This window comes from Ostrea edulis, chromosome 2, assembly GCF_947568905.1.
Source record: "Ostrea edulis chromosome 2, xbOstEdul1.1, whole genome shotgun sequence".
Classification (NCBI taxonomy): domain Eukaryota; kingdom Metazoa; phylum Mollusca; class Bivalvia; order Ostreida; family Ostreidae; genus Ostrea; species Ostrea edulis.
The window spans coordinates 92,527,720-92,542,136 of NC_079165.1; the positions used below are offsets into that span (position 1 = coordinate 92,527,720).

Here is a 14,417-nt window from a genome sequence, read left to right on the forward strand (position 1 = left end):
AATTACTTTAGTTCAAGGTCACAACACACCATCTGATCACAATCAGCCAAATAAGAGCTTCTTATATCTCTAATTTACAAAGTTATGGCCAGGACAAATAGTATGACATTTAGAACCCCCCGGCCCCCCCGTTTTGTTTGTGTAGGGTGTAAATATTCCAATCACAGTCTTGGTACCTGAGCAGTTAGAATCCCTGATAACTTCAATATAGGCTATGGCCTTTGGTCCTCTGTAGTTGTTCCCCTCCACTATGTAGCTCCCAAACATATACCTGTAGACGTCCTGTATGTGGTAGTTCGTGGTGTAATAAACAGTTCTGTAGTCATTATATTGGTTGTAGTGGACGTATCGGGAGGTATCCGGCAGTCGGAACCAAGTCATGGTGATCCCCGGTACTGATATAAATGAGGCGGACATATTCAGCTGTGCCCCCTCACATGTGCTGTAGGTTTGATTTGTCAAGCTGCTGTTTGCCAGACGAGGTGTACCTACAGAGAGATGGTGAAAGTCTTCATGTTCTTTTATAAAAAGTCATAAAAAAACTTTACCTTGATAGATGACGGACATTCCTTATCTTACGCAAAACAACTTGTAGATGTCAAACCGTGAGAACATCAATTATTGTTCATGCATATTCAAAATTTTCTGTACCCTGGCTTTAATCTTGATTTTTGTTTGAAATTTTTTATTAAGCAAAAATCAGGAGATTAAGACGTTCCCTCAAGTCTGAATCAATATGAAGATAAAACCGCCATCTTATGGCATTTCAGAATGCTTAAATCCGTTTTCTACAGATGGGATTCGACCCCCCCCCTCCCATGACCCTTACCAGGGCACTTCCCTGGACCCGCTGGAGACCTTAAGCGGTCCCTAGACCCCTTGCCGCTTGGTGCCTACACCCTCATTTACCACCGGCCTGCATGAGTGGACAGCTGACCACAAGGTCTTACACATATTACAGAAATATAAAAATATGAGTGAGTAATTTCATTTCACGAGAGGCATTTCCCCCTGAATTAAGCTATTATGAATTCTTTGTTTATATTCAGCAATCTACAGTACATATTTACAAATAAGTCTTTAGCACGAATTCAAAACTTGAAAAAATTTGTCAAAGAAAATGCATATGATCCTAAACCTTCTTACCACAGCTAACTCAGTTTTACATCAATCAATGACTGTCGTGTTTCACCTTTCTGAACTTGATAAGATTAACTTACACGACACGGTGATGGTATTGCGTGTGGTTTCTATCGTGGAATTCCCAACTTCATTCCCAGCATACACTGAGAACATATTTCCGGTGTCTGTACACAGGGGACTCTGTAGCGAGAGGACTTCTGTGATGTCACAGTCATAAGAACAGTCCACCGATCGATTGGTGTTGTATCGGGAGTCTGACAAAACAAACAGAAACCAGTTTCAAAAGTAACAAATTTACTGTCACATAAATCAATTTATGCACAAAAAATACAACTATTAAATTAACCTTCTGTCTGAACAAGCAGCTCTGAAATACATGTACAATAAAATGATGATTTTCCAATATATGTAGATGAATCTAATACAATTTCTAATTAGTGAACCATTTGTACACCAGTAACAGTTGGCGATATGAGAATCTTCAGTAGGTCTTTAGCCATTATTCAAAAATGTCTTTACACTGCATTATAAACTTTAAATACATGTGATGGACACATTCTGTTATTTGTTTTTTACAGGAACCAGTTAAATGTGGAAGATCTGAATGGGTATATGTACTACACCATTAGTAAGGATATCAGTTTTCCTTGAGGAGAATATTTTTGCATTCTCCTTACCAACCTGCTATCATAAATATTTTGTTGTAAAACAGACGAGTTCTCTCCCTTTAGATTATGTTGTCCTGCATTTCTTTCTTAAAAATGTGCTTTCTTTCTGACATTCATAAACCTCTCTACAGCTGTGAGTTTTACTATTATTGTGTGTTTCAAGTGTTCTGGTGGGATAAATGTCCCAAGCACCAAGGTCAACTTCAAAGGAAACAACATGCCAAAACTGTCACAATATTTGCAAAGAAATCCATTTCTTACTGTGAATAGTATAGCCACGAGCACTGACTTTCATTTCTTACTGTGAATAGTATAGCCATGAGCACTGACTTTCATTTCTCACTGTGAATAGTATAGCCACGAGCACTGACTTTCATTTCTTACTGTGAATACATACATGCCAACTTTTGAAAATCCCCATGGGGGATTTTGCGCGCGACAACCTTTTTAATGCTCAAAATTCACAACATTTTACCATGAAAATAAATATTTGTCTTTTCAAATAAAATATCAATCTAATCATGATACATGTATCATACATCAAGTGTGTTTGACCATTAACTTTAAAAAAAAACTATATATAAAAAAAAAACTTTGAAAGATATAGATAAGTATTTTATTAAAATCATCTATTCAGCAAAAAATCCTCTCCAACAAATCACATACATATTATCAAATAATACTTAAAGTTGCATCCTTTTACACCATATACACATTGGCTGGTCTATATATCAAAATTTAAATTAAAGCACATGCATTTAGGTACGACTACAAAGGCGATCTTGCTTGTCTGTAAACAATTTCATGGGCTTGCAGAGTCTGGTGGAACAATCTGCATTGCAACCAGAAAAGGAGTGATCTGCCCTGCTATGAAGTTTGCGAACAAAACCTTTGCACCCATGACATCTGAAATAATTACCAAGAAAAAACACATCAAAATATACGTTTTTACTTGTAAAATATTAAAGGCTACTTGCTAATATAAAATTCAGTACAGACTTGTGCAAATTACGCATCACAAAGTCTATTGAATATTACACTATATAGACTATGTAATACATCGCTATAGACAGATAGATTCGGGTAGCCTATATTATCATAGTTGGAAAAACATATATTTTACGTACCTTTAATATTGCATATTTTGGATGCTGTCAGCGAGAGGCAAAAATTGGGAATGTCCGATTGTTTGGTGGTGACACTATTATCATTGCCATTCACGTTTGTGTAAAGGATATGTCAATTTGAAATCCGTCTTCCCGATTAATTACTATCAAAACATGCTTCGCACTGTCCAATAGGCACCCCGACACGGGCTGACCAAGTAAATTACATCACTCCGATACCATACGACACAGGTAAACAGCAATGGCTGACTATTGTCCCGATTTCTGATTGGCCAATTCAGAAATGACGCGGGATTTCAAATTCCGGTTGGAAATGGGGGTTTGTTGTCGTAAAATGGGAGATATTTTTAGAAAATCGGGATTTCGGGGTATTTTTGCAATCCCGATCAGCATATTGGGATTTGCCTTTTCAACTGCTTCAAATTGGGAAAATCCTGCACAAATCGGGAAAGTTGGCATGTATGTGAATAGTATAGCCACGAGCACTGACTTTCATTTCTTACTGTGAATAGTATAGCCACGAGCACTGACTTTCATTTCTTACTGTGAATAGTATAGCCACGAGCACTGACTTTCATATGTCTGTGCACAAAATGGTTCTAAAATGTGATAGTTAATAGCTACATGTATGTTAATGAATTCATCTTTGTGTAGCCCTGCTTGCTTAAGTTACTGTGAAATTGAAATCAATCATACTTGATGATCCTGGTTGTTCAAGTTGCTGTGATGATATCGTACTTGCATTGGTAAATGGTGTCACGTCTATTTGATTTAAATTGCTGTGCTGAATAGTACTTTGAATTGTGTGACATTTTTAAATGGGAGTCAAAAACACTTGCAATGATGAATATATTCTCATGATTCTATTATTTTTACCAAAACTAGTTTTTTTACGACGAGTACGAGTTTCACATTCTATTCATGTATTTGTAACTCGTATTTACGATTTTCTTGATTTCAAATTTAAAAAAAAAAAAAGGTTTTCTAATTGGTAAAAAATTGCTGATTTTTGCGAGAGGAAGCCACCTAATATCATTGGTATTTTAGCACCAAACAAAAGGTACTGTGAGCAATGTTCACTAAGAATACCCCCCAATTACCCCTTAATAGGTATAAATTACCTCTTTTCTGAGTGTAAAAATATGGTATGCCTTTGTAGAAGGAAATGGAAGATATAGTCGGAACACAAATCCATGGTATAAACCTATAATTTTGACCTTGAGATCCAAGGTAAGGTCATTAAGAGGTCATGAATGTACATGACACATAGTCTCATGGTGATACACCCATGACTTATGGTAGGACTATCTCAAAACCCTATAATCAATTTTGACCTTGAGGTCAAAGTTCAAGGTCATATAGAGGTCATGAAGGTACCTGAAACATCATCTCATGGTGATACACTCATGTGTCAAATATGGTATGCCTATGTCAAAGAACAAAGAAGTCATGGCCCTGACACAAATCCATTGTAAAACCTTTAATTTTGACCTTGAGGTTAAGGTCATATGGAGGTCATGAAAGTACTTGACACATCGTCTCATGGTGATACACTCATGTGTCATATATGGTATGCCTATGTCAAAGAACAAAGAAGTTATGGCCCGGACACAAATCCATTGTAAAAAACCTTTAATTTTGACCTTGAGGTCAAGGGTCAAGGACATATGGAGGTCATGAAGGTACTTGACACATCATCTGATGGTGATCCACCTGTGTGCCAAATATGGTATGCCTATGTCAAAGAACAAAGAAGTTATGGTCCGGACATGAATCCATTGTAAACAAGAGGCCCATGGGCCACATCGCTCACCTGAGTCACCTTGGCCTATATCTGAAGACTTTCCATATATATTTGCATGTAAAACCTTAGTACCTATTATGGCCCAAACTACCCTTTGCAAACTTGAATCTACACTATGTCAGAAAGCTTTCATGTAAATGTCAACTTCTTTGGCCCAATGGTTCTTGAGAAGAAGATTTTTAAAGCTTTTTCCTATATTTGTATGTAAAACTTTGATCCCCCCCCCCCACTTGTGGCCCCATCCTATCCCCCGGGGGCCATGATTTGAACAAACTTGAATCTGCACTATGTCAGAAAGTTTTCTTGTAAATATCAGCTTTTCTGACTCAGTGGTTATTGAGAAAAAGATTTTAACTATATATTTGTATGTAAAACTTTGATCCCCCCTTGTGGCCCCATCCTACCCCTGGGGGCCATGATTTGAACAAACTTGAATCTGCACTATGTCAGAAAGTTTTCATGTAAAAATCAGCTTTTCTGGCTCAGTGGATCTTGAGAAAAAGATTTTAACTATATATTTGTATGTAAAACTTTGATCCCCCTTGTGGCCCCGGGCATCCAACCCCCGGAGCCCATGATTAGAAGAAACTTGAATCTGCATTATGTCAGGAAGCTTTCATGTAAATCTCAGCTTTTCTGGCTTAGTGGTTCTTGAGAAGAAGATTTTAAAAGTTTTTTCCTATATATTTGTATGTAAAACTTTGATCCCCCCTTGTGGCCCCATCCTACCCCCGGGGGCCAGGATTTGAACAAACTTGAATCTGCACTATGTCAGAAAGTTTTCATGTAAAAATCAGCTTTTCTGCCTCAGTGGTTCTTGAGAAGAAGATTTTTAAAGATATTTCCTATATATTTGTATGTAAAACTTTGATCCCCTATTGTGGCCCCATCCAACCCCTGGGGCCCATGATTTGAAGAAACTTGAATCTGCATTATGTCAGGAAGCTTTCATGTAAATCTCAGCTTTTCTGGCTTAGTGGTTCTTGAGAAGAAGATTTTTAAAGTTTTTCCCTATATATTTGTATGTAAAACTTTGATCCCCCCCCTTGGGGCCCCATCCTATCCGATTTGAACAAACTTGAATCTGCATTATGTCAGGAAGCTTTCATGTAAATCTCAGCTTTTCTGGCTTAGTGGTTCTTGAGAAGAAGATTTTAAAAGTTTTTTCCTATATATTTGTATGTAAAACTTTGATCCCCTATTGTGGCCCCATCCAACCCCCGGGGCCCATGATTTGAACAAACTTGAATCTGCAATATGTCAGGAAGCTTTCAGGTAAATTTCAGCTCTTCTGGCCCAGTGGTTCTTGAGAAGAAGATTTTTAAATGACCCCACCCTATTTTTGCATTTTTGTGATTATCTCCCCTTTGAAAGGGACATGGCCCTTCATTTGAACAAACTTGAAAGCCCTTCACCCAAGGATGCTTTTGGCCATGTTTGGTTGAAATTGGCCCAGTGGTTCTGGAGAAGAAGTCGAAAATGTGAAAAGTTTAACAGACAGACGGACGGACAGACGACGGACAAAAAGCGATCAGAAAAGCTCACTTGAACCTTTAATTTTGACCTTGAGGTCAAGGTCATAGAGAGGTCATGAAGATACTTGACACATCATCTCATGGTGATCCACCTGTGTGCCAAATATGGTATGCCTATGTCAAAAAACAAAGAAATTATGGCCCGGACACGAATCTGCACAGACAGACGGACAGACAGATTCCTATATACCCCCTGAACTTCGTTCGGGGGGGGGGGGGGGGTGTGTATAAATAATCACTGCATCTAAAAGATATTGCTCAGAGATTCTATCATTCAATGACTAACCTAATGGCATAAACTGGTTGGTGAATCGATTATTTTTTATGCCCCATGTAACCTCGGCAACGGGATAGGCTCTGAATTTAGTGGTCACAGTGATGGGGTTCCCCTCAGAGAACGGGTTCCCTGTGTGACCGTTTATAGAAAGAGACTGGCTTTCTGGTGCATCTGGAAAAAACAATGTAGTGTACTGAATATGTTATGTACCTTTTGTTTCTCATGTTTAAAATTCATTGCACAGCAATAGCATTATTAGATATAAAACAACCTCTTCAGTTATTGCCTCTTTAAAAGGTGGCTCACTACACCTGCAGAGTCCTTCAAATTGGCACAAAATGATTTCATCATGCAAGATATGATGATATGCAATAGGTACATATGTCAAAAAGGCAGAAAAAATGCAATTTTGAATGATTTTCAAAAATTTATTTCAATACATACGAACAAAAGACTGGCAAATTTGAGCTTGGGATTTGCGTTTCACCAACCCGATGCTTTAATCACTGAGCTATGATGAAAGACAAACAAATGATCTATGCAAATAATTTCACAAAACAGTTAAATCACCATCTTGTGACGTAGTGCCATAAAGCGTATAAGCCTTGGTGTAGTGAGCTACCTTAAACACAGCCACGTGCTATGTCTGGTCTCTCTGTACTGAATTGAATTCAATAAATCACTGTAACTGTATAATATATGGTGTGTACTGCATTTTGTAAGTTTTTGCTTGTTTAGCTTGGATAGGATTAAAAGTTTATAAGTTGACCCATAGCAATAATCATCTTGCAGTGTACTTGATTTAAGGTGAATGTGTACAGTTTCTTCCATCAAAGGCACTAAAGAGAATAGCCTGCCAAATGGCATACATTTACAGTAACATCAGCTAAAAATTTCACCCCAATAATATTTCCTTTAGGTTATGTAATGATAACTCTGAAAATACTAAATGAAACATTTTCATCTATCTCAGCAATTAAAAATCAAAACTTCACACTTTCTGTTTGCATGTCAGACATTGCAAAAATGCTGTTTATGACAATATTTTGGTGCAAGGTTTAAAATTTTTTTTTGAGTGAATACCCCCTTGATGGTTTCTAAATTTATGGCATAATACCCGATATAATGATACCAAACTCCACAACCTATCTAGACTTTTTGTAACCACATGCAATTACTAGGTGCACTTATGGACAACATAACATCACTCAATGCAATGCATTCACAAAATTATATAGCATCCATAAAATGGAGGAAATTATTACTGAACTTGTGTCAAGATATGATCCCACAGCACTCACATTTCACACGTAATTCAAACGTCACAGATCCGGAATACTGCTTCCCGGAAATGTAGTTCGAGGCCTTGCAGGTGTGAATTCCGACGACTGCTGACGTGGCATTTCCGAGGTTCAGGAGGTGTCCAGATCTCGTTCGCTCTGTGTTTCTGTATGTCTGCTTCCAACTAAAGTCACAGGCCGGAACACAGTCTGCAGAACAGCTTATAGGAGGAACAGGATCCCCCGCGTCCACTTCCAGCAGTGTCACATTGGGACTGAGACGAGATGAGGATCCAGGTCCATCTAATAAATACAACAACTCAAACTTTGGCATGTGATTACATGGTCCACACAGTTTTCATTTCAAGTTAATAAAACCTTTCATTTCACATCTTTTAAAAGTAAAATTTAAGTTAATTCACCATCAAAGATTTACTCCAGAAGGGTAATAAATGATTCCCCCCCCCCCCCCCAACTTTCCAGCATTTTGGTGGCTAATCTCCTTCACAGGATTCAAGACTGTATTTACATATATGTTCTGGAGGTTGGGTTAGGAAACCCTGGGGGGGGGGGGGGGGGGGGGGGGGGGGGGAGAATCCATTAATATAAAAGCATAAAATTACTGTACCAATTTCCCATTACATACATGTAGTTCTTGACAGTTGTGAGAGAATCCATTAATATAAAAGCATAAAATTACTGTACCAATTTCCCATTACCTACATGTAGTTCTTGACAGTTGTGAGATGTAATAAACAGATACATGTGCCTAACCTTTGACAACTTACACTTGACTTGACAGTTGTGAGATGTAATAAACGGATACACGTGCCTAACCTTCGACAACTTACACTTGACTTCTAATTTGGTCGTCACATTTCTTGTCACTTCCTCTGCAGCACTGCCCTCTCTCTGTCTCATACTAGTGGCTTCCAACACATATACCCCCGCCTGTTCTCTGCTGATCTCCTTCAAAACCAAAACTCGGTCTGTCGACAGAACAGTGCCATTTCCTTCTTTCCTCCAGGTCACATTGGCGGCAGGGTTGGCGGACACTGAGCCAGTAATTGTGATGTTTGCCCCCTCTTCATAGGACAGTGTAGGAGTAACATACAGATTTGGTCCATCTGTAAAATAAGACCGTGATGTCAGACTTTTACATTTCTGAGATATATGTACAGTAAAATGCATATAATGAACAACCTTATAATGAATTCACACTGATAATGAAACATCCTTATAATGAATTCACACTGATAATGAAACATCCTTATAATGAATTCACACTGATAATGAAACAGCCTTATAATGAATTCACACTTATAACGAACAGCCTTATAATGAATTCACACTGATAATGAAACAGCCTTATAATGAATTCACACTGATAATGAAACATCCTTATAATCAATTCACACTGATAATGAAACATCCTTATAATGGATTCACACTGATAATGAAACATCCTTATAATCAATTCACACTGATAATGAAACATCCTTATAATGAATTCACACTGATAATGAAACCTTATAATGAATTCACACTGATAATGAAACATCCTTATAATGAATTCACACTGATAATGAAACATCCTTATAATGAATTCACACTGATAATGAAACAACCTTATAATGAATTCACACTTATAACGAACAGCCTTATAATGAATTCACACTGATAATGAAACATCCTTATAATCAATTCACACTGATAATGAAACATCCTTATAATGAATTCACACTGATAATGAAACATCCTTATAATGAATTCACACTGATAATGAACATCCTTATAATGAATTCACACTGATAATGAAACATCCTTATAATCAATTCACACTGATAATGAAACAACCTTATAATGAATTCACACTGATAATGAAACATCCTTATAATGGATTCACACTGATAATGAAACATCCTTATAATGAATTCACACTGATAATGAAACATCCTTATAATCAATTCACACTTATAACAAACAGCCTTATAATGGATTCACACTTATACAAAACATCCTTATAATGAATTCACACTGATAATGAACATCCTTATAATCAATTCACACTGATAATGAAACATCCTTATAATGAATTCACACTGATAATGAAACAACCTTATAATGAATTCACACTGATAATGAAACATCCTTATAATGAATTCACACTTATAACGAACATCCTTATAATGAATTCACACTGATAATGAAACATCCTTATAATGAATTCACACTGATAATGAAACATCCTTATAATGGATTCACACTTATAACGAACAGCCTTATAATGAATTCACACTGATAATGAAACATCCTTATAATGAATTCACACTGATAATGAAACATCCTTATAATGAATTCACACTGATAATGAAACATCCTTATAATGAATTCACACTTATAACAAACAGCCTTATAACGAATTCACACTTACAAGGAACACCCTTATAATAAATTCACACTTATAATGAACAGCTGCGAGGACCTACGTTCCTTCATGTCTCGTCTAAACGAATTCTATCAAACAATCAGATTCACCTATAAACATTCCACCACAGAAATTAATTTCCCGACACGTCACAAAAATACACGTTACAATAGAATACATCACAATCACATTCCATACAGGATATTTCGATCATGACGCTCGTTTAAACAGGAGGCTTTTATACCTATTTATAAAACCACACATCCATCAGGCTTAAACCAGAAATATGCCTAAAGTCAAATATACAAAACGGAATCAAGAGACAAGAGGCCCATGGGCCACATCACTCACCTGAGTCACCTTGGTCCATATCAGAAGACTTTCTATATATATTTGCCTTATCATTGCCCCAACCTACCCCTGGAGGCCATAGCTTTTGCAAACTTGAATCTACACATGTCAGAAAGCTTTCATGTAAATGTGAACTTCTTTGGCTCAATGGTTCTTGAGAAGAAGATATTTAAAGATTTTTCCTATATATTTGTATGTAAAACTTTGATTCCCCCTTGTGGTCCAATCCTACCCCTAGGGGCCATCATTTGAACAAAATTGAATTTGCACTATATCAGGAAGCTTTCATGTAAATATCAGCTTTTCTGGCTCAGTGGTTCTTGAGAAGATTTTTAAAGAATGTCACTATATATTTGTATGTATAAACTTTGATCCCCTATTGTGGCCCCATCTGACCCCCAGGGGCCATGATTTGAACAAACTTGAATCTGTACTATGTCAGAAAGCTTTCATGTAAATCTCAGCTTTTCTGGCTCAGTGGTTCTTGATAAGATTTTTCCTATATATTTGTATGTAAAACTTTGATCCCTTATTGTGGCCCCATCCAACCCCCGGGGGCCAGGATTTTAACAATTTAGAATCTGCACTATATCAGGAAGCTTTCATATAAGTCTCAGCTTTTCTGGCTCAGTGGTTCTTGAGAAGAAGATTTTTAAAGATTTTTCCTATATATTTGTATATAAAACTTTGATCCCCTATTGTGGCCCCATCCGAACCCCGGAGGCCAGGATTTTTACAATTTAGAATCTGCACTACCTAATAAAGCTTATCTATAAATTTAATCTTTTCTGGCCCAGTGGCTCTTGAGAAGAAGATTTTTTAATGACCTTACCCTATTTTTACCTTTTCTTGATTATCTCCCCTTGGAAGGTGGCCTGGCCCTTTATTTTAACAATTTAGAATTCCCTTTACATAAGGATGCTTTGTGCTAACTTTGGTTGAAATTGACCCAGTGGTTTTTGAGAAGAAGTCAAAAATGTGAAAAGTTTACAGACAGACGACGAACAAAATGTGATCAGAAAAGCTCACTTGAACCTTCGGTTCAGGTGAGCTAAAAACTAAAACAATAGACTTCAAAATCAGCTGTACTAGATGCGACTGCAAATTCGCTGGGATATCTAACTTAGAGGACACATCTCGTGTTTTCAAAGTATACAGAATTATATGCATTTTGTCTTCCTTATGCTTATAGAAATTAATTGTAATAGTTCGTTCGCTGAAATATTGCGATAATTAGCTACAATATGGACTGAAATCTAAGCCCTGATTTCAAAAAGCTTAGTTAATTAGATAGGTAGTCAAGTGGTACAGTAACGTCATATACGACCTTCATCGATCAAATTGTTGTAAAAGTAGTGTTAGATATTTTTAAAAACTCTGGTTTTAGGGGCCTAATTTATTTACCATAGATAACATTTATTTCGATGTTGACAAATTTCCCGAGTCTTATATCTTTTAGCCACCAGTGCATACAAATAGCGACCCAAATGTAGCGAAGAAAGCGAGTGAAATCTGCATTTGCGAGTAAATAATGTTTACATGGGATCGCTATCTAAACACTATTTGGTAATGCCATTTCTTTAAACAACTGTAATTAGCGCTGTTGCTTTTCTAAAATAAACAGTGCAGTTATTATTAAAATTTATATAGGCCTAGCAGTGGTGGATTTAAGGAGGAGGGGGGGGGGGGGGGGGGGGGCAGCTCAGCCGGCGCCCCCCCCCTTAAAATTTAAGGTAAATCGGGGTATCTTATTTAGAAAAATGTACTAAACAATAAAAGAAGCAATGACTTCTTCCACTCCCGGAGAAATAAATGACAAAATCTTTTGATTTCTTGCATTACTTTATTGGGAGAACTTAATTTGCTTCAAAACCCTTTAAAATTTGAGTCATTTTAGTAATTTCACCTTATTAGAAATGATAGAAAATAGTGCAAAAGACTAAATAGGAAGGATATTTCAAGCCATGTAAGCTTCCAGGGGCTTTGCCCCCCTGGGCCCCCACTAGGGCTCTGCCCTCTCGACCCACTGGGGACCTCAAGGCGGTCCACAGATCCCCTGCCTCATAAAGTGGCGCCCCCCGTAACCGCAATTCCTGATCTGCCCCTGCCTAGGCTTAAATTATGATACGATTACGTATCATTGACAACTAGGCCTACTGTCATGGGTGCATTTCGAAAAAATAGATATATAAAAATGATCAAATTTATAGTGAAAACAAGATGTGTTTGTGAAACACAAATGCCCCCGATAATGGCCAATTTCGAAGATGGCCAAGGTCACAAGGGCAAATATCTTGGTACCAGTAGAAAGATCTTGTCAAAAGAAATGCTCATGTACAATATGAAAGGTCTAATATTTACCATTTAGAAGTTATGACCAATGTAAAAAAAAAATTTAAAGTAGGTCAAATGTCAAGGTCAAAAGGTTCAATACCAACGGAAAGATCTTGTAACAAGGAATACTAAGCTCTATCACTTACTGTTCAAAAGGTATAAGCAAGGTTAAAGTTTTCAAAAAGTACGTCAAACTCCAAGGTCAAGGGTAAAAAATGTTGGTACCCACGGAAAGGTCTTGTCACAAGGAATACTCATGTGAAATATCAAAGCTCTATCTCTTACTGTTCAAAAGTTATTAGCAAGGTTAAAGTTTTGAAAAAGTAGGTCAAACTCCAAGGTCAAGGTGTCAAAAATGTTGGTACCCACGGAAAGGTCTTGTCACAAGGAATACTCATGTGAAATATCAAAGCACTATCACTTACTGTTCAAAAGTTATTAGCAAGGTTAAAGTTTCAGACAGAATGACAGACAGGACAAAAACAATATGCCCCCCGATCTTCGATCTTGGGGGCATAATTACAAAACTTTTAAATTATTTTATTCAAGCAATTTTATAAATCATTATTTTTTTAATCTACACGTTGTTACTTAGGAAGTGGGAGTGCGGCCTGCTGTTTTTGTTACGTATGTGTTCCTTTAAAAGAATGAAAGTATTATAATTCAATTCAATGTTGGGAAATATCATATTTTATTATTTATAATTGAAAGTTCAGGTATCTTTTATCTTTAAATTTCTTTTTTAAAACTACCAGTTGCTGGAAACTGCAAGCACAAGTTCTGCCTATATGTTGTTACAAGGTGAAGGTCAGTTGGTGTGAGTGTGTATTGAATTTGAGAGCAGAACGGAAAGCATATGCCGTAGCCCTACATGTAACAGTGAACCATTTTCTCCCAGTTTATCTACGTCTTTGTCCAAGTACTTGTTTGAAAAAGTACAGGGACAAATTCTACTGTTTTTTTATGGCAAAGTTGTTGTGTCGACAAAAAATATTCACGTCTTGTCCCTCATTCCTTCCTTCGAAAATTGAAAAAAAAACCACAGTCCAAATCCTCTCTACTGACAGCAAGTACACCCTTAAACAGCACAAAACACCCTAATGCAGTGTTATTTACAAGCCGTTAATGTGATAATTGGCTATTTTGTCCATTAAATTCAATCAGTTTATGAAATGGCCAACATCTGTTTTCAAATCTTCTTGCTTGAAGTCGCATATGACGTCACAGATAATGGCGCATAAAATATCGAAGAAAATATGCATATTGCAAGATTTGAATTTAATCGCTTTGAAACTCGAAAACTACGCAAACTGTTTCATTTAAAACACATGTAAAATAGTTTTAGGCATGAAATGAATTAATTTTGCTAAAAAAATTTAAAAGTTTAGAAACATGCGATGTGTCCTTTAAAAAGGCATTTTTAACAAATACATAATCCCATCGTTACAAGATGGGATTTATGGACTCTTT

The 14,417-nt window shown here is 36.8% G+C and overlaps 1 protein-coding gene and 1 long non-coding RNA gene across 4 annotated transcripts in view; both read right to left on the reverse strand.

Annotated features, from left to right (window-relative positions):
• The window catches only part of LOC125678431 (B-cell receptor CD22-like), a 55,376-nt gene that overhangs the window by 7,825 nt on the left and 33,134 nt on the right, over positions 1-14,417 (reverse strand). For all 3 annotated transcript variants that reach the window (XM_048916877.2, XM_048916876.2, XM_056155510.1), the window contains exons 9-13: positions 8,686-8,961; positions 7,856-8,137; positions 6,564-6,725; positions 1,221-1,397; positions 177-488 (exon numbers count right to left, since the gene is read on the reverse strand). In XM_048916877.2, coding sequence (XP_048772834.2) covers positions 177-488; positions 1,221-1,397; positions 6,564-6,725; positions 7,856-8,137; positions 8,686-8,961 — 1,209 coding nt within the window. The remainder of the gene's footprint in view (positions 1-176; positions 489-1,220; positions 1,398-6,563; positions 6,726-7,855; positions 8,138-8,685; positions 8,962-14,417) is intronic.
• LOC130051980 (uncharacterized) lies at positions 2,414-3,104 on the reverse strand. Its single transcript, XR_008800280.1, has 2 exons — positions 2,939-3,104; positions 2,414-2,717 (listed from the first exon to the last, which is right to left on the reverse strand). It is a non-coding gene; the product is annotated as an uncharacterized LOC130051980 (long non-coding RNA).